The sequence below is a fragment of the Anser anser genome (assembly GCF_964211835.1).
Source record: "Anser anser genome assembly, chromosome: 7".
NCBI classification, from domain to species: Eukaryota; Metazoa; Chordata; class Aves; order Anseriformes; family Anatidae; genus Anser; species Anser anser.
In genome coordinates, this window is record NC_139727.1 from 19,863,778 (window position 1) to 19,889,484 (window position 25,707).

At 40.1% G+C, this 25,707-nt stretch overlaps 1 protein-coding gene and 1 long non-coding RNA gene across 10 annotated transcripts; one reads left to right on the top strand and one right to left on the bottom strand.

The window, feature by feature from the left end:
* Nucleotides 1–158: 158 nt before the first annotated feature.
* ATAD1 (ATPase family AAA domain containing 1) lies at nucleotides 159–18,300 on the bottom strand. Of its 5 annotated transcripts, none has more exons than XM_083844530.1 (10): nucleotides 18,141–18,300; nucleotides 15,981–16,156; nucleotides 14,233–14,331; nucleotides 13,876–13,996; nucleotides 11,982–12,182; nucleotides 10,730–10,836; nucleotides 7,699–7,788; nucleotides 5,181–5,231; nucleotides 2,176–2,312; nucleotides 159–1,633 (listed from the first exon to the last, which is right to left on the bottom strand). In XM_083844530.1, exons 2-10 carry the CDS (start codon nucleotides 16,140–16,142, stop codon nucleotides 1,513–1,515), a joined length of 1,089 nt encoding a protein of 362 aa, XP_083700656.1. In that variant the 5' UTR covers nucleotides 16,143–16,156; nucleotides 18,141–18,300; the 3' UTR covers nucleotides 159–1,512. The 5 variants fall into 5 exon arrangements, with proteins under 5 accessions (XP_083700656.1, XP_083700654.1, XP_083700653.1 ...); XM_083844528.1 differs by lacking the exon at nucleotides 18,141–18,300 and adding an exon at nucleotides 17,716–17,869; XM_083844527.1 differs by lacking the exon at nucleotides 18,141–18,300 and adding an exon at nucleotides 17,668–17,859.
* LOC310902658 lies at nucleotides 18,283–25,040 on the top strand. Of its 5 annotated transcripts, XR_014586878.1 has the most exons (5): nucleotides 18,296–18,409; nucleotides 18,499–18,622; nucleotides 19,031–19,177; nucleotides 20,191–20,324; nucleotides 23,248–25,040. It is a non-coding gene; the product is annotated as an uncharacterized lncRNA (long non-coding RNA). The 5 variants fall into 5 exon arrangements; XR_014586876.1 differs by lacking the exon at nucleotides 18,499–18,622 and having other exon boundaries at nucleotides 18,283–18,409; XR_014586877.1 differs by having other exon boundaries at nucleotides 18,499–19,177.
* The last annotated feature ends 667 nt before the right edge of the window (nucleotides 25,041–25,707 follow it).

Sequence of the window (25,707 nt, forward strand, 5' to 3'; positions counted from 1 at the left end):
AATTATTAAAAAAAAAAAAAAGACAAGGAGATTAAATCAGGTCAAACCAAACCTACTGCATCTGGAGCATTACACAACCAGTACGTGAAGCAAAGGCACTCCAGTTGGGTAGGGCTGCTGCAGCTATAAGCTTAATGGAAACTGCCATCAGCACCTGATACCGTATGCCAGCTGGCTCCAAGTCTTTATTTTACTTTGCAGATTGTTTTGTTTTACATCACTATCTTGCTTTCAATGCTTACCTTTCCTCTGTAGCTAGCAGAGCTGTGACACAGCGTACCTTCCCCTTGGGTTGAACAATTATGATTACATATTTGCGTTAAATTTGGGCACAACATTATACGGAGAAAATTAAATTATTCAAAACCTACTGACAATAACTTTACCAAAACACTTTGCCACTTATATTTTAACGCTTTGCCTTTATCACTACATAATGTTACATGAATTTACTAAACTGTTACCAGCAAGTACAGCAGAACATTTCTAAATCACATTTATAAACCTGAAATCCATTCTTCATTGCCTTCAGTTTTGCACATCAGAGCACATATGTGACAGAGCAAAACATCAGAAAACATCTCCCCTCACCCTAGTCAAAGTACGTGTACAAATCTTCATGGTACAATGCCACCGTGCAGCAGTGGGTCTTCCAGAGAAAATTAAATAGCAGCAAACCCTCATTACAACGCGTAACAAATCAGAAAGCACAATTTCATAAAGTTTATAATATGTGGGCCTTAATGAGAGATAAGTTAAGAAGATTCTACTCTACTCACATCAGAGGGAAAAATAAAAAATAAAAACAGCATTAAAATGCCTCAAAAAGCAGGATTCATACAAAATTAAAAGTATTCAAACATTTGTACAGTAGTTTACTATCTTCAGTAAATGGCACCAGATTTCAAGTGGTAATGTGAGAAAAAAAATAGTAACATTTCAAATTTTGCCTAGAAGCAAAATTTCTACCTTCACTATTTGCTGCTAAAAGGAAGAAGTAAATGTGAATTGAGTATCGATGAATCTTTAATCTATACATCTTCTGATTTGGTTCGACTCAGGAAGTAGAAAAGATTTTCCATACTCGTTATCTACAGGTTATGTCTACATATAAAAAAATGTGTGGATATATACATTTAATACATACACGCACGCTCATACGTATATACACCAACTAGTAACAAATCATCTTCCCTCCACACAGGTGACCCAGTGAACCCATGCACCACATCAGAACCTGCTTTAAGGCTACACAGTGTATCGATTATGGGACAAGACACAGGCAGCTGCTCTTGGTCTGAGCTATAATTGTTCCACTTCATGATCTATTATTACATTTTTAGTTGTGCATGACAACATTGCAATAACTTAGAATTTGTTGTATAAAAACAATTCCAGAAAGAGAACTCCCTTTTTCAGGGAACAACCCCACTCCCACCCCCTTACATTGTTTTTGTTGATTATAGAATATAAACTAAATCACATCAGAAACTGCAAACGCACTCTTTAGTCTTAATCTAAACTAACATGCATCAAAACATTCTGAAGTGTGGCATCCTTTGATTTTCTCATCTTCTCGATCGCCCTGTGGAGATCCTGCTGCTGCACGGGCCGAATTTCGTCTTCATCATGGCTTCAGAAGAACGAAAGAAAAAAAGCAAGACAATGATTTAGGTGATGTGTGACACCTATTCCTACAATGACAACTTTAGTCCTTGAAAATAGCTATTTGACACAGATCCAACATCACACTGGAAACATGCTTCTATCTGTGCACAGTCTACCTGCAAGTATGGGAGATAATCAAAGGAAGATCACAGCAAGTGAAGTTGCATGCATGCAAGAGTGTTATCATCATTTAAGGCTGGTAATATAATGCAATAATGTTAACTCTTGCTGGCTCATGCAACCTCAAGCTTAACACCTTGGAACAAATAGTCTTATTTTAACAGTCAAAATGAATAAAGGTAACTTAGTTGTTGATCTTTTGGTTGTATAGGGGCAGTTTGTCAAGAGAGTACCTCGTGCTTTCTGTGAATCATAGCAAGGTTTAAAAAAACCCTCAAAATTTGCAATTCAAATTAGAAAACAAAATCTAATATTTGAACAGCGTGTAGCACCAGAAGCCTTCACAACTGCTGTTCAGCTATCGTAATAGAGAAGAAAGGCACATACTTCTCTTCTTCACATGCAGAATTAACGTATTCCCTGACACAGAGGAGTGCTGCATCCCGGCACATTTCTTTCAGATCACTTCCTGAGAAGCCATCAGTCTCCTTAGCAACTTCCAGGAGATCTACATGCCTGTCCACCTGTCCAAAACCAAAAGGTAACAGCGTGAAAACTCCAAAGTTATATACTTTGTTCTACAAGCACAAGATATAATCACCTCTAAGTATTTTTGCTTGCCCTAAGGGTTTTTTTCCCCTCATCTTGCTGTTTGCGAACTAAAAAGAAAATTATTTGATTATGTCCTGAATCCTCCAAGTAGCTCATATCATTAAATGAAACAAACATTTCATTAAATAAAACCCTAACATATAAAAGTGAACAGGTAATTGAAAGCCAACCATCACATTGGTATATTCTATTACTGACGAAGTTCCCATGCAGCTTTGGAAGCCTGTTAGATGACAAAACAGGATGACAGGGATAATGACCCAGTTTCCCAAATGCTCTCACAAGTTTCCTACAACAGCACTGCGTGTGTGTGTGTAAGGCTCTATCAGACCTTAAGGACAACTTCTTACCTATAGCCAATGAACCCTACCCAATCGTAGGGTCGGATTGTGCCTTTCAGTCTTTTGTTTGTTTTTTGACATTATTCGGAAGAGAACATTTATTTTCATAAACACTATTTTAACCAGTAACACAGCAAGTCTGGAAAAAGTTGCCATCACATCTACCTTTTGTTGTTGCCAACGCTCAGCACAGAATAAGAAGCTCAAAAGCAGTTGTTTGCTGAGTTACTGAACAACTGCTCCTGTTTTATACAACCGTGAAAGATGGAACCTGGAGGCAAAATAACACATCTAATTCCATGCACTGCATTGGACCGAACTTGTTTCAGTCAGGACCCTTTATTTATTTATCCAGTTTACGGAAGCTCCTTCCAGCATATTTTCCAGTGCCCTCACATTTTCTTTTCAAGAAGTTAAAGCCAACACAGCCTAACCAAAAGGCTGAAATTAAGGGGCAACTTCTTCTAAGAGGGAAACTCTTCCATGGAATTGGCTAACTAGTGATAAAGACAAAGCCCCAAGCATAACCACTGTTATTTCCAGCCACCAGTCCAACCTGTGGGCTCTGCGGGATAATGCAAGAATGTGCTGACACCCACCAAGTGCTCTTCCAATCCCCACCATCCCTCCTGCTTTTCTTGAAGGACAAAGATTACAGTGATTCTGTCCTACTTGCTCAACCCTTGAGCTCATACTTAAGTCCCTGCTCCCTGACCTACAACTCAGGTTTGGGTCTGGAGCCAGCCATCTGCCTCCCCAGATGTGGAAATGAAGGCAGAAGCCAGAAGCAGCAGCTGGTTTACACCAAGGTGCCTCCTACAATCACTACAGCTTGGCTGTCTCAGTGCTTTGCTCTAAAGCATCCTCCTGCACACAAATACTGAGAAGCCAGCAATGGTCGGCTATGGAGCTGCCCAGTCTGGGGCTGAAGGCCATCAAGAAAGGGATGCAGCAGTGTACCTGGTTAAGAACAACCAGAAAATGTGCACATTGTGTGGCAGGCATTAACAAGGATTTCCCTTCAACTTAGGGAGAAGAAACAAGACTTCAAGACAGGCAGAAAAAACAGTGGGCATGACTACACCCACCATGCCCGTTGTTTTTTTCAAGCCCTCTTTTCAAGGGCTTCCAGAAAGTTTGTTACCCTGCCTGGAAATAAACTGGGCTTGAGAGATCTAATTCCTCTTCCTATGGGATAACCACTAAAGTCTGATTCCACGCAGCCCCAGCAACTGTTACTTGTGTAGCTGTGATTCACTGCCAGATGACCGATATGCCTTACGTTCTTTCAGGCCCATGTTCAGAAGATGATTTAGGTTTCTCTTCACGGCCATAAGGCCAAGGTGTTTCATTGCCAAAGCAAAGGAACAACACACTCCACTCGCATGCAAGGGTTGGCTGCAGTTATTTCAGGAACCTGCATAAAGGTCTATTACTTTGCACACCTTTCCTAACAACTCTTGAAAAGAAATAATGATTTGGAACCACAATTTGCAAAAGAAGTTTTAATTTGTTTGAAGCTTTCTGCAAATAGGTCATCTTTTCCTCTACAACTTCTTTGGCATTCAGCATATGTTCTGTTTTCATATGCATATAGTATTTTGCAAGAAGCAAATATTCCAATGCAATATAAACAATCCAAAACGACCACTTGAAAAAAAACCACAAAACTCCTCAGTATCAGCCATTCACAATGATGAGGTGTGATTTTTAAACCTCTGAAAAAAAAAAGTTGTTTTTACTAATGAGTGGTATTTATTAGGATAGACCTCAATCAACAGACACCTTGCAAAATTAACTTAATGAGAATTAGTGCTGCAGACTACATTCTGTAAGACTTCAGTGGCAGGAACCTCCAATAGTACAGATCCTATATCCTGCCAGCAGACACTTCCGATGCACTCACAGCTACTGTTCTTCTCATTCTGCAACCCACATGGTGATATGAACACCATATATTATTTGTAAAAACATCCATAGTAGTTTTCCTCTAAAGAAAGTATGAACCACAGATCAAAGTGGAAAAAGCAGCACTGTAAAAAAAAAAAAAAAAAGTAATTCCTCCTTTCTTAATTAGAGCAAACAGACTACAGCTCAAGAAATTCAGTATCTTCCTGAGTGAATACTTCATGATATTTCTTTTATTGATCAAAGCAATTTCCAAACATGATTCACCTTCAGGGAGATGAATATATTATCTTGTTATATGACAAGAAAATGGAGACAGAGAAATTACATAATTTTCCTCAGAGATGGTGATTCACCAAGAAATCTGAGACTACTGCTCTGAATGAATCTCATACTTAAACCAGTAGATGACTCTATTGCTTTAATTTTACGCCACGCCTAAAACCACAGAAGATTCTTAAGTTATAATCAGAAATACTCTGGTAGGTCATCTCTACCTTACTACAAAACCATTAAAAGAAGTCTACTTACATTTTCATTTTTCAAAATTAGCTTCAAGATTGCTTCTCTTTGTTTCAGAGCCTTAAACAAAAGAGACAAAACTTACTAGAGAACAAAAATAAACGTAAGTATATCTATACCAAATTTGATCTATAATTGATCTATACCAAATTTGTTCTGATTGGGCTTTCAGTTAAATTTCCGTGACGAAAACCATTCCTTCAAATGGGAGACATGATACAACTAAGGAAACCTACGTGACAGCAATTAGGCACGCCACTCAGCAAAACCCGATCTAGGGTACTCTCACTCCAGGAGCAACACAATAATAAATTTAATTCTACAGATCATGCTTGGGAAGTTTAAGCAATATAAATCACATACCGTAATGAAATTGAAAGAAATGGCTAAGCATAGGCTTACTAACAAGAGAAAACAAAAGGCAGCGAAGAAACTTTCTTGCATCTCACTTTTGTTGTTAAAAAACAAAACAAAAACAAACAAACAAAAAAAACCAATAAACTAATCCCATAGACAGTCTGCATCTGACCAGATGACATTCCGTCTCAAAAATATTTCTTCCATTTCCCTCTGCCTTGCAGATAATTCTTTACGGGTAAATTTGGGGTATTTTCATCCCAAACCCGGTTAAACTACAATGTATCATCTACAAGGTGTTAGGTACTCCATAATAATACTACCTGTGCACACTGTCAATCCACAGCATGTAGATTATCTTGGCCCTTGATAAAAGAGTTGTAACCGATCTTGGCCATATCACAAAGTACCACAGACAAGAACAAGAGGTGTGCAGTAAGTGCATGAGCTGGTTGTAGCAGGGTAAGGAAAGTTGCATGCCTGTGCCCTAAACGATGCTACCGATTTTAATTCTAGACCTCGGAGAGGAAGCCAGCCTCCATGGTAATATTCTGAGGCACAGTTACCTGCAGAAAATTCATCCTTCTAATAATGGCTCTTGATAAAAAGATGTGGCAAAGTACTAAAATACACATCCATGCCTCTTACTAATTCAAGGAAAAGCTGAAGATGAGTAAGGTGTCTGAAACCCTATGAACAGGCATCACAATAAAGGTAGTGTGCTACAAATGCTTTGTTTCAAGACGTATCCACCCACAAGGAGTGAAAGCCAGCGCAAACAAGACAGGTCTGGGAACATGACTACTCTCTTGCACAATCAATGAGAGTTTTAATCCTTCAGTACAGTCTCTAGGTTTCTGCAAAAAAAAAAAAAAGAATAATTAAGGGTATTTCCGTAGCCAGAAGGGTATACTGACAACCACAATCCAGCTTTTTCCAATATTGATACAAAAATGTCTTGTGGTATCATTACATGTTCAAAGGCTACTCAAATACCTCAAAAATGATGGCAAGAGCAAAAAATAGTAAGGGTAAGATTGTGACAGCTGGCATAATTGATACAGGCCTGCCTTACTGCCCATTTGTCATAAATTGTAAGGGGAATAAAAACAGTTTTCCAGATTGCTTGCTATATCCAGCTGTGGAAAGGCTTAAGCAGAATGTAGCCTTTGGTATGCAGATTTCCTGCTTGCTTCTCTTCTTGAAAACTAAGTATCTCGTACCCAGAAATTATAAACAGTAGTCAAAATGTACCTGTTTCTTGGTGCCCTCCGACCTGGCTGTCACTCTACCTTGTAGGCAGAGGTATGCAGACACGTTTGTTTACAAGTTAAAACTAAGTTCTCCCCAGAAGGCAAGTAGCTTGTGTGTGCTGGTGGGGAAGGGGAACTGCAAAGCACTGAAATAGCCACGCAGTCCATGAAGGGAGCTGCCCTTCATCTCAGTGCCACAAATGTTGAAATTCTCTCTTTGTTTAATATGCTATTTTCTAAGATGCTTCTGCAGAATTGCACCTTAAGTAGACAATGCACCTTTTGGTTTGTACCCTTCCTGTATCTGCTCAATACTCCCTCATGGAATTCAGTTAACTGGGTTTCCTTGCACTACAGAGAAGACAGCTAATGAAGACATCTAGTGCATTCAGAAAGACAAAACTTCAATAGCAAAGCTGCGCTGGAAAACAACATAGTACTGCCAGCACCCAGAGACAGTATCAAGTACTAACTGCTCTGTGCTAACAAAGGACACACCCTAGTCCTATGCCAAGGACTTCCTTTAGCTACACAAAAACGTACAAGAATAGTTTATTTCATACTTTTTTATCCCTCAGCAAAGGAAGATGGACTGATGTCTGTTTCAGAGTGCGGCATCTAAGCCACTTGACTTTTGTAGATGGAAAAATGGGTAGGAAGTGTTCAGGACACTTAAAGCTATTTCAGATAAAAGAATCAAGGAATCAAGTTTCTGGGGGAAACCCCACCTTAAAAAGCAAAGTTCTGTGTACCTCTATGAGACTAAAAGCTGATCAAAAAAATACCCCATCTTTATTTATTTGGGAAAAAAAAATCCCAGACGGGATTTAGTGGTGATAAAGCCATTTTGAGGCTGATAAAATACCTGCCTGTTGCTCAGCCAGACTCACTGCTTAAGCAAAGCTGGCATGACTTACAGGTTGGTTGATGTGAAACCGGGTTGGCATTCTTCTCATGATTGCAGAGTCAAGATCCTGAGGACGGTTGGTGGCTCCCATCACTATTACCTGTGTACATCAAAAGAAAACGACTAGTTAGCCTGAAACCTGATTTTAAAAACATCACCATGTTACAGTTTCAAAACCAAACATGTGACTCTTCCACACTTTATCAAGAACATCAACATTTAAAGAAGTTACATAAGGCTTCTTGGTACTGATTTCAGCAACTGGATTTAAACATGCAGCTCAAGAGAGCATTGGTACCACACAGTACCATGTCGGTGGAGATTTTTACATGAGTCTGAAGCCTTCTGATCCCAATCTAAAAGTTCAAACACTAAGCAGTAACCCAGAACTTTTGCTTACAGCTGCTGGTGATGTTTATTTAGTTCCTGGTGGTCTGGAAGGAACTTGAAAAGAGACATTTTTATAAGATATGAGAAAACATTTCGTTCTTGTGCTATGTTGAAAAAAGAAGGGCAATCAGTTCTCTAGAATGATCAAGCTGGTAACTTTTGCAAGCACTAAAATATTGTTAGTTTCTTTTTTTTTTCTTTTTTTTCCCTTTTTTTTTACATTAAAAAAAGCATTAAAAGTCAAGAAGAACCTACACGCACTGGTATACTAAAAGAGCAGTGCACCAGACCTGTATAAGCCAAGTTCAATACAAGGAAAGTATTTACCTCATTTGAGTGGATTCCAGTTGTTAGTTTAAGAACAAATTTACTTCCCATTCACATCAACCTTGTTTTCTCATTTGTTATTTTAAGTTATGTACACTGTAAATACCCAGTCACAAAAGTGAAAAATGCCAGGGAAATAAATCTCTTATCAAAACAGCTTCCTGACACCCTTCTGCTCCTTTGTCTGGGGTCACTCTTCCGCAGCCAACAGCTCCTGGCACCTCCAGCAGCTCCTGGCCAGACCAGCTTGCATTTTCTGCATCAGAGTCACCCTGCCACCTAGAGGCTTATTTATACGGTGGCAAATCGCTACACTGAAAAAGCCAAAAGGCTCATTTTTAGGTGGGGCTCCAGGGGTCTTAATCACAGCTCTGTCTAGTAAGGGTAATGCATGCAAGTTCTGTGGTCATGTACGCGTGCCGAGCACTTGCTAATGTTTGGCTGAGCCCAAGCTGTCTCTTGCAAAGAGGCGCTGCTGTACCCACACTGTGCTTCCCGAGGGCCTGTGCTAGTGCCCAGTATTGCACCCGAAGCGTTTTTCCCTCCATACAGAGCTGAGGAGCCTTCCCAGAACTGGCTGTGCCTGCAGGGTCTGCAAAGACGGGCTCCCCCAGGTGTGAACACAGCTGTACGGAGCTCCCCCGCGTGCAGCCTCGAGCAGTGCAGCCCTGTTTTCCAGGCACTGTGCCTGAAGTTCCTGCCGGACTCAAGACTACATCCTCAGCAGGTTTAGCCCATAGCTTAACGCGCTCTTCAGGTGCAATCAACACAGGAACAAGTAACACTTGTTACAGCACTTTACAATCTTCTCCTAACAGGTGGAATTTTTGTTACAGTAACAAAAGCCAAATCTAATCCTTATTCAAAGGAAATCTGTTTGGTGAGAATCAGACAGGCAACCCGAATCTCCCAAGTAAACATTTGTAATGAACAAAAGAGTCCAGTGAGCTGGCTGTCAGAAATGAGACAGTACAACTGTCAAAACCACTGCTTAAAGAACACTTCCTGAATAGCAATGACATCCAAGGGAGGAGCCTGAAATATAGTATTGAAACAAAACACTCCCGCTGAAAAACTCCCCAGAAACCTCACTCAGCCACAGCGTCTTCAGCCAATTGTTCGCACGGCATTTTACTGTGGCAACTCCCTACCATGCAGAGGCATACACCTAAGGGACAACAATAACTTGTTCAAGCTCAGCATGCTGAACTCAAGTGGTCACTATACTGGAAAAGAGATAACATTCAAACATTGGAAGGAATGTATGCTTGCAAGATCATCTTAGCTTCCACGAAAATATTCATACCATTAGCCTCCTACTAGCAGTAAGCAAACACTCTGCTTTAAAGCCTCTATGCACATCTATTCAGTGCCTTCTAACCATTTTTAAAAAAATCCCCTGAAAAACAGTCTTTACTACATGCTTGAGGGAGCAGGAAGAGCAAATTTTATAAAGAAAAAACTGATGGGGTTCAGAGGATCAGAACTCATTCACACATTAAAAATTCAGAACAGATTTAAAAACCTGAAAATTAAATATTTGGAGAACAACCATCCTTTTTAAAGGCCTGAAAAAGATTGCTTCAGGTAACACTTCAGAAACATACAGAGCAGGCTTTCTTCTATGCAGCATGCAAGTCATGTTTCCTGGGTGGGTGTTTTTTTTTTTGCCACCCCCCCCCCTTTTTTTTTTTTTTAAGGCCATCAGCAGCAGCTTTTTTTTTTTTCCTCTAAAAGACAATAGCTTTGTTAAGATTATGGGGAGGGAAGCATATAGGAATATAGGATGGAAGCATGGCTCCATTAACAGAATTTATTTTGATCATTAAAAAAAGTAGGCAAATTGATATTAACTCTAAGATAAAGAATTTGAGTCTATTGCTTTTCCACAGCTAGCCTGATGCTTTTCTGGAAACATAATAACCAACCTGCAACTGAGGTAAATATTCAGATATTTCAATGCCTCTTCTGAAATCGAAGATGCCCTTAACCTGAAGAAAATATTGTTCACAAGGTGTTTTTCAAAGCAGTTTAAAATTCCCAATTTTCACAGCTCAAACTTTACAGCTATATTTTTGAGACTTAAGACACTTCAGAAAATAACAGCTCTTAATTAAAAACAAAACACCTATAGAAACAGTCCTCTCAAGAAGAAACACAATCTATTAAACCATCTCATCCCCATAATTCATGGGTAATCACTGACAGGTAAAGAAACTTTCAGCAATTACTACGTATGATCTGCTACTCTTCCCAAATGATTCAATGTGCAATAGATGAGATAACAGAAGCACATTACTTTTCTTGCCATCCTCTTCACTTACCTGGCAGTTATAATCAGTGTCCAGTCCATCCCACAGACTCATGAACTGAGCTTTCATCATAGCTGTAGCTTCATGGTCAGAACTCGAACGACTTCGTAAGAAGGAATCTGTATTAAAGGAATCAGTAAAGCAGCTGACTTTCAATCCTGCTACTGAAACTATGCTGTTTGGTTTCTCATGTGCAGACTGATTTTATTCTCTATCTTACAAGTACTTTTAAAATAAACGCTGTCAAGAAAGGGAAAATATTTATTACAATGAAGAATAGGATAGTGGAATCTTACCACATTTTTAAGCACATCTTTTAAGTTACATCGCAGAAGTATGTAACTATCACATGGGACTGTCCCAAATCTTGTGATCCAAATTTTCATTTTCCTGAATGGAAACTTAACTTTCACCTCAATTTCTTATGCAGAGATGGAAGCATTCAGAGTCTGGCAAGTTAGAAATCACCAAAGCACACAAAAACAGCAAATTGCAGGACTGATGTGAAGTAGGCTATGTACTTCGCTATGCAGAGCTCTAGCTTTGCTAGGGGTTGCCTTAAGAATTTCCAGCAGCTATGGAAAAGCACATTTTTCATAGCTACAGGAAGGAAAAAAAGCATCTTATGAAAGTAGCCCCTTTGTAAACCTAAAATGGAAAAAGGGTGAAAGCTTTGTCATGCTCCCTTTCTGCAAGCTGTAAAACACACTCTGTGAAGTGCCAGTGATATGAATAAATGAACAATTTTAACTAGACTGCTTACAGCAACTTAAATACCAATGTGACAAGCTCTAATGCATTGAACAACCGGCAACTTCGCTGCCTTCCTAGCTGAAGTTCCCCTCCTAGTTCCATAGCCTGCCTGATTAGACTGTTATTCCTGAGCTCTCCTAATCCCACATTTTATTTCCCATTATGTGCCCTCATGGAAAAAAGTTATTCAGTGTTGAAATGTATCTGGTGATAGCTTTCCCTTTATAAAGAAAGGCTTTCCTCATGAATCTTAGCCTAACCAAAAATAAGCAGCAACTTGTTCCACTTTTAATTTCCTCCATTAGCAAAAAAAAAAAAACAAAAAAACACGAAATACATTGTTTTTCCTACTATGTCACCATTACTTTTCAATAGTACTTTTATTACTAAACCTTGTTCCATTATCATTCTTTTAAGGAACAGGTGACAATAGCTCAATATAACCATCAACTCAAACCTACAGTCTAATGCCATTCTGCTACAGTGACTTAAAAAGCACATAGATTTTTACCTATTTCGTCAATAAAAATGATGGACGGTTGGAGCTTTATAGCAAGGGAGAAGACAGCAGCAGCCAGTTTTTGAGACTCTCCATACCATTTGTCAGTCAGCGTTGAAGGCTGGAGATTAATAAATCGACAGCCCGCTTCCTTTGCTGTAGCCTTGGCGATCAATGTTTTGCCACAACCAGGAGGGCCATAGAGAAGTACTCCTGAAAAAGTCACAGTGTTAATGTTCTCTGGTTGCAGTACAGAAAACATGCTTTGGCACAACAGACATGAGAGGGTCCGGGCTTGTATTTTGTCCAAGTTTTAAAAGATAGATCATCAAGTTATACAGTGCTCCATCAAATCAAACACAGTCATTTTAGTTATTTCAGAGAGCCTTATTTGAAGATTAAAGCTAAGACTATCTAAAAATGGATGAATATGGTGAAATTTAGGATAAATTTGTCTGAGAGATGACTGTTTTATTACAGTGACTGTAAATGTAACGTAAGATTAAAAACCTATTTTTGTAAGCATTTGATAAGCCTTATTTACGGTTCAATTTTGCTGAGAAAGCTTAGCACAAAGGGGTTAAACAAAAAGAGAGCCCACAAACATTTTAAACAAATCACACACAATTAAAGCATGACATCTCATGTTATTTTTAAAACTTGTCATATTGAAAGAATTCGCAGTAATATTTTTCTAACATAGTTGTAAAGAAAACAATTAAAAAAAATTGGTCAATTCTGAAAAAAAGAATTACCTTTTTTTTTCTGCTTATGCAATTGATGACCATAAAAATAACTAATCTGAAAAAATTATTTTTAACATACGATGCAAGTGACTACGAAAACAGGAGAGCTTGCCCTGTATGGAAAGTATGCTTTAAAAAGATAAATAAATAAAAAATAACTTTCCCTTCCACTTATTAGATCATGACATTAAAACAATTTTCCAAACAGTTTCAGTTTGTGACTTAAACAGAAAGGAGCATGGAAAAGCTAAACCAGTTACAAAACTGTTTCATTTTTCATCTTTTTGTTCATAAAACTAGGAAGAGATGGTCACAGATATGCAATTAACACAGACAGTGTTAATTAACCGTTTTCAGAAAATTCCAGGGATCAAAACATTAAAAATAATCTTTCTTACTGTGTCCAACATTTTAGATTTAAATTCTTTATGTTTTCTGTAACATACAACGAATATGGCCAGAAGCATTCTAGTGCAGATAGTCCAATTTCTGTTTTACTGTTGGAAATTTAATTTGTCACCCAACAGTTTCCTTACTGCCTCAATACTGTCCAACTCAACTCCAGCAAAAAAAAAATCAATGGATCTCCAAAATGAAAACGTTATCTCTGTCTCTGAATGACTGGAATTTCCATAACTAGAAAAGACCAAAAACCAAAGAAAAGACCCACCATAGAAAAAAACATAGAAAAACCATAGAAAAGACCAAAGACCAAAATTTTTAAGACTAGAGAGCTGTGTAAAACATTAGCTTAAAACAAGTTTTCGTGTCTATAACTTACATTTCCATGATACCATAAAAATACTAATAAGTGTACAAAGTTGTACAGTAGAGTTATAGCTCACCTCGGTCAAAAGACAAGATGAGGTATAAAAATAATCCACAATTTAGGCAATTAAAAATGCAGATTTCATAGATTAATCCATCAAAATGCAACTAAAATCAATTATCACTTCATAGTTAAAATAAAACATTCCCTAAAATTTGAATTCATGGCAGTAGAAGAGGAAAAACCCTTAGGTTCAGACCTAATTGTTACAATTTGGGTAACTGTCAACCTACTTCCTCTTTCTTTTCTAGGTAATTCTAACCTCTCTCTTTTTATTATTATTATTATTTTTTAAATACCAGCATATAAATTCATAACATTTCCTTCCTACCTTTTGGTGGCTGTAAGAGCCTGGAATTCTCAAACAAGTATTTCTTCTTGATGGGCAAGATGACAGTGTCTTTCAAATCTGTAATAACATCATCTAAGCCTGCAATATCATTCCAGGTTACCTGATATGGAAAAACAGTATTAGAAATGATCGAGGGGGATAAGAGATTAAAAGGAAGTTGAAAGGAAGCTGTATTCTTCATGATGCCACCTTAGTTTCAAACTATAGAAATATTTTCTGTGTATTTCCATGGATACGTATATATGCCAAATATCATCCAAACAACAACAAAAAAACACTAGTATCTTCCACGTCCGAAGTGCTTTTATAGGAATAAAATGGAAAACAATTTCTTACATGCATGCTTAGTGGGTCTACGAGATGTGCAGCAATACTCATTTCATATTCAGTAAGCTTGACATTTTTCACTCCAATTTGCTTCATTAGCTTTTCAGCCTAAGGGAAATAAAACGCCAAGAAAATCAGAGGAAGAAATAGATAATTCAAAAAATATTTTTAAAGAACTGCTACTTGGAGTCTGAAGGTTAGAAATAAGAACTATAAGCTTCTCAGTAAGTCACATTTGACAAGAAACTAGATCTTTCTGAAGAGAAAAGCTCTGCTATTTCCAAATGACTTGCTGTCACCTGAGTGAAACTAAGTCACGTCTCAGTTCCCATCAAGTAAGCGTCACACCAACCCTCCCACTGCCCCAGACCCACAAGTCATTTATTATAACCTGAAAAGCTACCAAAACAAACATTAAAACATCTCATCAGAACAGGGCTAGCACACAGGTAACCTCAGTACACTTCCGTAATATGTATGAGTTTCCAAAGCTGATAGAGACATGTTACACTTAAAAAACCAAAAAGCCAAGGAGTCCTTAATTCTTTACAAACTTTGTATAGGATTCAGATGAACTGCCTGAAACTTGTTATTAAAGAGAACTCTATAGTTCCTTCACATACTTATATTAGCTTCATATCCCTACAAATAACACACGTACACACTTTAATGGAAAATTATCATTTGTGTCATTGTAAAAAGCAAACACCCAACCTTCCCTCCCCAACACCACTGTATCATTCACAAAGAATGATGTATTTTCAAGGAAAAAAAAAAAGATACTGCACAGAGGCCAGTCATTTTTTCTATGTATTCAATGTTTTTTTTTCCCAATTTAAAAGGAAAAGTCATTTGTTGTGTCAACACACTTTCGCAATTCAGTATCTCTTTACACTCTAACTTGTGGTTAGGTCTGACATGCTTTTGGGATATTGCAACCTCTTATATAACAGCTGGCAGTAGCACAGATTGTGAAAGCTGATTTTTAAAGTGAGGCCATTTTTTTTTACTGAAGATTTCATTAAAAAAAACAACAACAGTTAAGTTGCTCAAAACTGCAGTTTGAATTTGTGAAATTTGAAGCACAAAAAAGTTGAAGCCACATTTGCTTCAATACTTTCCAAACGAAACCTTCGACGTTTGGTTCAGAAATGCACCTAAATCTTTTCTGAGAGCATTAACTCCCACGAGCATCTCATTTAAGTACAACATAAGGAATGAGGCTTGTCACTTTTCTTCTCCCGTTTGCAGGGCATTCTGACTGCTGCCGGGCGGAGAGAAAAGGTGCAAACCATTCTTAAAAAGGCATTTGTACAGCAGTGTCCCTCATTGTCATGAGTAACTACATTTTGTGGCTCTGCCACTAAGTTGCCAAAAAGCACAGAGAATTAAGTTATTTCTGGTCAAGGTTTTAAAAAGCAACTGAGAGCATTATTTAATGCAACTGCTGCTCAGCAAAGCTGTCAGAAGCAGAAGAGGTATTGAGACCACACACTTGCACATAATTAGAGAGGCAACATCAAACTGCAGTTCAACAGTTTTTCTACTACTAAAAGCTAAACATTTTAACTTGTTGTAAGATGTAAATACTAAAAACACTAATAGCTTGGATCCTGAGATTTACTAAAATACACTTCTGGTTTTGTTGATTACGTCATTGGTTATTCCAAGTCCAGTTTTCAGTTAGCATATTTCTCTGACTGAGCAGCAATAAATGAAACAGTATTTCACAAAAGTACTTACGAATAAAATCCTACCTGTTTCTGAGCTTCTACTTTTTGCTTTCTGGTTGGATCAATGGCATCAACCATCCATTTAATGGTAAAGTATGTTACAGCACCAAATATCGTTAAACGAAAAATTAATCCAACCACTTCATTCCGGCTCAGGGGGCGTGAGAAGGTTTCAGCATGGACCATTTTGCTTTTTAACACTAAATGAAAAAAAAGCAGTGGAGAGAGAGAAAGAAAAAAAAAAAGTAAAGCTGAGAAGATGCCTACCTTAGTTTTTATAAAATGGTGTTTAAATAAATTTCCAGGCAGACAAAGAGCATGAAGTTTACCATGTAGTTATCATGAAGTACCTCAACAACAGCACAGTGCTAATACATAAAACTGGGTAAGGTTAAAACATACAGCGCTAAGTATGACGATGACACGGTTTCACTTCCACTTCCAGGAAGCAGAGGGCAAAGGACAACAGCAATCTGATGCCTAATTTTTTGACTGATTACATACAAAGTGGTCTCCATTTCAGTCTTCCGTTAAGAAATCAGCATTCCTTTCAGCTCCATAATACCTTGCTAAGAAAGAGCACTTTATTTCAGCGCCAAGCTTACATTCCCATTAAGACTGAAATTATATGACTGTTATTGGCCTAAGAATGCTAAGTCATGGAGACAAAGATAAATACATTACTTCAACTAACAGTTGTGTTGTTTTATTTTTTTCCCTAAGAGGAAGCTTTAAGGAAAGGCACTGAATTGTCACATTTGATGAAGATTGACAATTTCTATTCAGATATGATGAGGTTAAGAGCTGGAGCCTGCACCTAGCAGAATGTATTTGTAGTCTTCTGTGTTAATAATAACCCTGGAAAACTGAAAAAGCTGGATGTGGCACAGAGTTATCAAGGGAAAAGGCTGGCTGCTGCACCATCCAGAAAGTACAACACTTTCACATTACAGTAGTGTGCTGCAGAGAGGAAAAATTCCTCCTAAACAATACAAAAACGCCTTACAAATTGGGGTTCTCTTTCCTTAATCTACTTTCCACTCAAATTGCGGGTTTACATATGAGAATCCCCGCAGTCCTACTCACTCACTGCCTGATTTTCCTGCTGCAAGGGCAATTCCTTTTGGCAGCTTCTTCATCCATTCCCTGGCTGACCTCCAAACAGAGCTGTCAGCCAGGGGAAAGTTGGACTACCCAAATATCCTTGAATTCCCCTTTTCTTGGCTAGTAGTCACATTATGTTGACCCTGTATTCAAATAAAGGCAACAACAGTGCCCTACCACGGACTTTCTTTGCAAAAATTCAGCATGCTGGAATCAGGAGAAGCATCCTGACACGTTCACCAAAGTGAATCAAAAGCTCACTGCTATATTCCAGCGTCGACCACCAAAACAGTTTCGGTTTTGTTTTTTTTAAACACCCTTCACTCCCTGTTTAGAAATTTAAAAATTAAGGTCGTTTCTGCATGTATCTACTTGGAAATCAAATAAAATTTGCCCGTTTAGTGTCTAAGCAAGTAATGGAAGCTAGTAGATTCAACACATTCTCTTAGGCTTGATTTATCAAAAGAAAAAGGCTATATATTCACTGAGCAAGAAAACTGGGCTCCAACCCTCCCCCCCCCCCCCCCAAAAAAAAAAGAAACAACCTCCCAAACCAACGAATAAAGCCAACAAGCAAACCAACCAACACCGCGTTTCTCACGCAAACCTTGCTGAACAGCCATTTTAAGGAAAAGGTTACGCTCAAGACCCTCGCCTGAACTTTCCGGGCGCCGTGCTGTGCGCGCCCACCGCCTTGGGCCGTGCCCTCTCCCTCCTCAGCGGCGGCTGCAGCACGGGTGAGGCGAGGGCGGCGGGCGGGCGGCACGCTCCGGCCCCGCGCGGCTACCGCCACATCTCCACCCTCAGCGGGGGAGAACGCCTCCTTCCCTCCCCGCGCCCGCACCGCGAAGGTTCTCGGCCGGAACGCGGCCCCGGCTCTTCCCCGCCGTGCCCCCGCTGCCGCCCGGCCCCGGCCGCCCGCCGGGAGCAGCGGGCCCGGGCCCGGCCCCGCCGAGGACGCGCCGAGGGCAGCGGGAGGGCCGTGCCGGGCCGTGCCGGCAGCCGTGACCTTCCCGCCGCCGGGCGGGTGTCGCCGAGGCGGCCGCTGCCGCTCGCTCGCTCGCTCCCTCCCTCACCCACCTGCCCGCCCCCCGGGCCGGGGTCTGCGACGCGCGGCTCCCGGCGCGGCGGCGGCCGTACGGGCGGAGGAGGAGGAGGAGGCGGAGGAGGCGGCGGCGAGGCCCCGTGCTTCCCCGCTCCGGCCGGCTCCCGCCGCCCCGCACGAAGGTTCCGCCCGCCGGGCAGCGCCGGTAGCGGCCGGCGGCGCCGCGGCCCCCTCGGGGCGGCGGCGGTCGGGGCGCGGGGCGGCGGCGGCCCCGGCTGGCAGCGGCCCTTGGCTCCTCGCTCAGGTACCACACGGTCGTGCTTCTGAGGCGAAGCCGCGGCACGGGTGTTCGGACAGTTCACGAAAATTCTGCTTTCTTCACGCGCCTTCCAGGCCCCTGTCCTTCTCAAGTTTCGAGTTTTCGCCGCAGTTTAACATCCCACGCCACAGAACGCGACAGGTGGCAAATAACCAAGGCAGTACGGCGCGGGAGGCCGCGGCCAGCGTGCAATGATGAGTAATGGCACAATTGTTCAGTATATACAGATACATAAAAACACATAAAATGACAAAAAAACCCATGTACGTTTAATAAATGGTTCAGTTTCTGGACTGTCCTCACTCCTAGAGCTACCTAGAGCTATCAGTGTAGATGGGCCACCTGAATTTTGAGATACACACGCTTACAGAAAAAAAAAATCTTAAAAATGTGTAGGAAATAGTAATCTTGGAATCATTCAAGAAATAAAAAATTCCACACTACCTCAGTTCTGAACTGACCGGTAGAGAAGTAAATAAGCAGCCTAACCAGGAAGTACAAAATACCTACCTAAAATAAAACTGATTAGGAAGAGCTATCGATCGGTCGGTTAAATGGTACATATGTGCTGCAGCTTCCCAGCACTAGGGCAGTGTTTTCGTGCAGGGTTGAGGCAACTGAGGGAGCTGGAATCAAGCTGGGGCGGATATGCAAGAAAGCCTGCGTCAGGATGGGAGTCCAGCTGAGTGTCTGCGGAGGAACCGAGTACTTCCAGAGGCTGAAATGTCCTCCATCCATTAAGAAGCTATGGTGGTAATTCTTCCTATATATTCTCAGTAATATCTTTCATGTCGATTCCATGTTAATTACTTTACACATCCTTTTTTGTTGTTTTCCCATTACGTGGCCTGATTTTTTGGTCTAACATTTCTTTAAACGTTGTTCTACATCCTGTTGTATTTGGCTATTCTCACTTTCTCTGGCTTATAACCTACGTTTTTTTTCCTCCAGTACTTGTTTTTTTTTTCCTGCTGCTTTCAGATTTGCTTTCTGAAGGATCAGTTTAAGCTCCTCCCATAATAGCAGAATAACCCCAAGCCCTCGGAGCAGCATCTGTTTTTAAAAGGAAGCCATTTATTTATCACTGAACTCGTAAAACTTTCATAGCAAGGATGTGTCTTTGTCTTGGAGAAATGTTGTTTGGATGGGACCTCAGGAGGTCCCTTGTCCAGGGTAAAATTAGGGAATGTATAATACAACCATAACTATACTTTCACTTAGAAGGTGTATGCGAACAGAACAACCCAAAGCTTGCAAGTTAACATCAGTTGGCTGATTTCAGATGCTACTGGGATACATCAGAATGAAAATCATCTACATTTAATAATTAATCAGCAGTTTATTTAGAAGTACTGAGGTAAAAGACTTTCAAAAAATTCCAATTTGCATTGCAAATGAAAATAGTAACTTCAAACAATATATCAGGAAAATGTTGAGAAGAAGGTTAAAATAAGGAGATCTTTCGAGTGAATGTGATTACTCAGATGTTTTGGCAACTTGTTTTTTGTTGTCTTCTACCCTTCTGCTCTTGCATCAATGCCCCTGAATTTTTAAAGCCTTTCAGTCCCAGCTTTTTTTTTTTTTTTTGTGATACAGCCTTATGACTTTATTTTATTCTTACCTATAATTCATATATTGTTCAGGGACTTGATAACAAAATTCAGCTAGCTCACTTGGAATCCTATTTTGTTTTTCAAGAGCTTTTTATACAACATTAATTTTCTTAGGAGGCATTTTTAACTGTCATCCCTTGTACACAAATGCAGGAACTACTTCACCTACAGACGAGTCAACTGAAACTTTTTGTGCCTACTGGGTACAACAGCCTGTGGAACAGATCTGCTGCTTCTGGTCTTTAATTTCTTCTTCACTGCACCTGCTCCATTCAGTGTCACCTCAGGTAAAGTATGTCACAGCTGATCTATCTGTACTGACACCCAGGCATTCTCTGCAGTGACCCAAGTGGGATGTGATCTGCCCCGCAGAAACCATCTGACATCACATCAGTGGTGTTTTCATCATTAAATCAATACACAAAAAAAGTACTCAAGTTCTCAAAATGATTGTGATTTTACCAGAGTAGTCACATGAGAAATTTCAGTTTGTTTCTACTTACTGGATCAATATAACCTACATTAACAAAAAAAAAAAAAAAAAGTTTTGAAACAACTTTAGCTTCTTCAGCAGTACTGGAGGTTTCCCTTTTATTGTGTGCTATAGCTCTCCCAGATAAGAAATGTATTTAATCAGAAAATAAATGTATCAATGTCTAAATTGATTTACAGAAGGCTTTCCTTTTTCTGCTGCTTCTCCAACATTTAATGGTAAATAAGATGATTATCTTATAGACAATGTATTTTTTTTAAGTCTATGTAGAACATGTGAACAGTTTCCCCTTGATGATTTAATAGCGAACTAGATATAATCAGTGATGCTGACAGCTTTATTATTAATTTGAGGCTTATACTAGTTCTTATAATTGCCCCTCTTGAATAGAAAAAGGGTAATCAATCATTTCACTGTCTGAATTTCATGCACTAGGCAAATACTATTGTGTTTGAATCACCAATATTGTAGGAAAATATTTAGGACCCTTCTGTTTATTCTCCCACTCTTAAAAAATGACATCTGTTTTGTTGCAATTAAGGATAAATGCAAACACACACAAGTAATAAAACCTACATTTTCTCACTGCTATTTGACAGCTCTATCACGAACCTTTGAAAGAAATCCTCTGCTGAAGTATACGTAAAAAATTTTTAATGAGTAATGCAATTTTTCAGAAGTCAAGCAGGGTCAGGTTGAAGGCGAGGTTGATGTCTCAATGATATTCTGTGGAATCCATCTGTTGCATTGGGCTCTGTTTTTTTCACAATAACGAGAGACTATTATTTCTTGAACAAATATTTCTTAAAAATGGTGGGAAATGCCAAATTCATCCTGCTCTACTAAACAGTTTCAAAACCATTATGTTTTGAGACTTCATCTCAACATTAGGACTTACTCTCAAACCTGATCCTACTAATGCCTCCATACCTTTAGTGTAACCGGAGCTCTGCCTGTTTGCTCTGACCTTGGCGAGGCGTTTCCATGCACCGTGCTGATCTGGAGCTGCTTAGTGCGGAGCCATGAGACACTATCAGCCTACCGCTGACTGTGTGCCTTTCCACTGTTAATAAGAGCTGGGCCTTAGTTTTCAATTGATATCTCCCTGTAAAAGTATGTCTGAAAGAAAAATGAACTGGAAATCATGGGTTTATACGGGGGAAAAAAAAAAGTGTTTGTGGCAGCTGCTGTTGCCCAAGCATTTGGTGTCCCTTGGCTACTTCAGATCACACAGCATGCTTCCTACTCAAGGACTTGTCTAGAAATTGGCAACCTAAGTTGAAACTCTTTCAGCACACTTTTTCAATTTGGCTTTTGCAGCTGTGGGAAAAATATAAATAACTTTTTTATTATTATTAATATAAAAAAAAAAAGGAGATTGCAGATTTCCCCCAAAATTGTAAAATTTCAAGTCCAAAGAATGGATGACTTGGCTGGACTCTAAGAGACTGTAGCTTTTGAATACAGAACTAGAAGGTCTCCACAGCGACCTATCATAGTTTGAAGACACATTACAAGAGTTAAGATGAAGGCCACACAGCGTGCTGGTTTGATTTTGACCATTGAGTGCTTTGCTATGAAACATGTGGTTGAATCACCATCCCTGGAGGTCTTTAAAAAGCGTTTAAATGCAGAGCTTAGTGATATGGTTTAGTGGAGGACTTGCTAGTGTTAGGTCAGAGGTTGGACTAGGTGATCTTGGAGGTCTCTTCCAACCTCGATGATTCTGTGATTCTATGTTATTTTTGGTGAACTTCATTGTCCAGTCACTACAGGCTAATGGCAACTTCTCCAGTGATCTGAACAGGAGCAAGATGGGAAAGAACAGGTATGCTAAAAGCCAAAGGATCTGTGGTGTCTGAAGGCAGGAATGGGGTTACTGTTCACTGTGAATAACAAAACAGAAAGGGAAGGAGTAGGTATGAAAGGAGATCACCAGAAAGCAAGACAAAGTATTTGGAAAGACCAAGACGAGCGATGGAAAAGAAAATGATGGTGGAAAGGGGAAGCCTGGGAACAGTTTTAATAACTGGGCAAAAGCATGTAGTGGTTTTTCCCCAGAAGACTCTTCTGGGTTTTGCCAACTTGCAGATCAAAGACTTCCAAGTTAGAGGTTGTATTGTATTTTGTAGCCAATTCTTTCATGATTTTGGCCACTTTCTCCTTAAACCCACGTAAACTTTTTGCATCTATGGCATTTTGTAGCAAAATCATACAATTTAACTTTGTGGAACTGTTAGAGCAGGTCCAGAGGAGGGTCGATGAAAACGTTCAGAGGGCTGGAGCACCTCTCCTATGAAGAGAGGCTGAGTGAGCTGGGGTTGTTCAGCCTGGAGAAGAGAAGGCTCCAGGGAGGCCTCATTGCAGCCCTCCTGTACCTACAAGAAAGGTAGAGCCTACAAGAAAGCTGGGGAGGGACTCTGTCAGGCAGCGTTGCGACAGGACAAGGGATATCGGCTTTAAACTAGAAGAGTAGGTTTAGATTTGCTCAGAGGGTGGTGAGGCACTGGAACGGGCTGCTCAGAAAAGCTGTGGATGCCCCATCCCTGGCAGTGCTCAAAATCAGGTTGGACGGGGCTGGGGGCAGCCAAGGCTGGTGGGAGATGTCAGAACTGGACGGTCTTTAAGGTCCCTTCCAACCCAAACCATTCTGTCGTTCTATGATTCTATGCTGTGACACTAATGACTTCTCTTTGTTGTTTTGAACCTGTCTCCAGCTAGTTTCTTCTGGAGTCCCTACATATTATACTGAAGAAATGGCAAAGAAAACAGACCCTGTCAAACCTTTTCAGTAACTGAAGATTTTAGTTAAAGATAACCTCCACATAACTTTTTAAGATGGGACCTCAACTCTACACAGAGTTTAAGATGGAGGCGTAACATGAGTACTAGCGGTGGCATAGCTATATTCTCTTTCCCTGTCCTATTAATTCCTGGCATAGTCGTACAAGTTGGACCATGAGATTTCAGCGGTGTTTTTTGTTGCAAAGATCATCACTGCATGGTTTGATGAAAATCTGTCCCATGTATGTAGCTGGACGTCAGAAAGAGAGGGGGCAGTCTTTATACTTAGAGGATTTTCAGAAATGTTTTAAAAGGTGTTTTTGATTTGCTAGCCACAACAGTATTTGTCTACAGATAACCTCCAAGTCCAGGACCTAAAAGTAGGTCTCATGGGTTCATTCAATACATTTGAAGTTTGGGAAGGGAACAGTATGATCTTACTCCACACACTAGCTGACCCCAAAATAACTATGAGCTGCCAACGCGATCAAGAAAACAAGGCCCTAAGAAGTCTTGGGAGCAAGGTTCCTAGCAGAGTTTGGAAGGGATTAATACCATTGTCCTTGGCTCTGGCAAGATACCATCGAGAACACCGCGCACCATTCTGGTCGTGTATATTGAAAAGAAATATTACTGAAACTGGAGCAGAAAGTCACTATGGAGACTAGTGAGATGAAGGCTAAGAGAGACGACATTTATGTCTGTAAATGCACAAAGGGTAAAAAGGGTAAATACTGTGGCGTAGGAGCTATTTAAGGCCAACACTGGCACAAGAACAAACGGATATAAACCAGCTACAAATATATTTAGCATGAAAATCAGAAGAAGGTTCTGGGAACAGCTTCCCAGTGGGAATAATGGTGGCAAAAGATCTTAAGATGAAACTTGATACATTTATGAAAGAATTATATAATACAGCATTTGCAAAGGCTGAAGGCTGCAGCAACCCAGGAAATCCCTCCACCTTATGTTCCAGTTTATTTTGAGCCCTTAAAGGCAAAGCATAGCATTTCACTCTTCCATTCCTCTTCTTGCTCCAACCATCTGCAAGTGGACTTCAGGACCTCTCTTAAAACACATTTTAAATTCAGTGTCGTGTTCAATCTTATCTCATGCTTTTGAATTCCTTCTTGCTGTTCCTTAGAAAAGTTTTGTAAAGTATTGCCTTACATATATTACAAAAATTGACGTTATCTTTTTATACCTACTTTTATTTAATCTTCCCTACTTGCCAGAGTACTGCTTATCAACAAAATTCCCCTACTCTCCAACCAATATGCAAGCGAGCATTAATCAAGTTGCCCTGCTCAAACAAAAATGAGAGCCATTCCCCGGGTAACGCAACTACTAAGCAAACCAGGTAGAGACATCCTGCTGGCGTTCCTGTGAGGACCATCCTCCCTGTGGTCTGATGGGTCTAGGAAAAATACAAAGTTTCTTAGTAAAGGTTTCTTTCCCCACCAGCCTCAGAAACGTTTGAGGTGAGTGTATCAATTAGTACTGGGATCTGTTCTTTAGGGAGTTTCCTGCCCATCTGGTTTACATCATCTGCTTTTCACAGAGAGAAGGGAAAGGGATGCTCAGGTTTTCCTCCTACCATCAGGCTGCTCCTTTCCATCACGTCTCTCTTACAATTCTATAGGAAAGGGGTTTCACTCCCCTTTCATTTCTGTTCCTTGCAGATTTTTGAAGGTATTCATCATTCCTAAATAAAATAACTGCCTTCACCTACCTTTTAAATAGGAACACACTTCCTTCAGAGGTGTGTTATCTTTGACGTCCAAGGGATATCCTTCGTGTTACTTACTGTCCAACATGAGAACGCTGCAAAGACAGCGTTTTTAAGGAAAGCAAAGTTACCTGCCTAGAAACTGTTTCTTCAAATGGATGGTCTGTCTGGCAGGCTCTCTGCTGATCTCTTAATAGCTGGGGCAGATGCTGATTTCCAGCGTATTCCGTTCCTGAGGCTTTACAGAAGCTATACATTCCAAGTTGTCTTAAAAGTATTTTGTTTTGAATTACTTTACTAGGCTAGTATTTCACCTGTCTGCACACACACAGAAAGAACAAACCACCAAAAATACAAAAGCAAAAAAAAAAAAAAAAAGCCACACCAAACGATGAAAAAGTCAGAAACTGGTAACTGAGACTCAAGCCAGTTTTCATACACAGTTCAGGCTGTGACTAGCTGCCTAATGGCCCCTTTTCTGCAAGTCATTACCACAGGCGACTCCTAAAGACTTATAGCAGCTTTCAGACTGGAGAGTGAAGAACCGCGTATAATTCCATCTGTCTGTAAAAGTTTTAAAGGAATGTTCCCACTCCAGCGAAGGCTGGTTTGGAGGTTTTGGAGACAACCATCAGGATAACCGACTGCGATCAGCAGAGGGAGG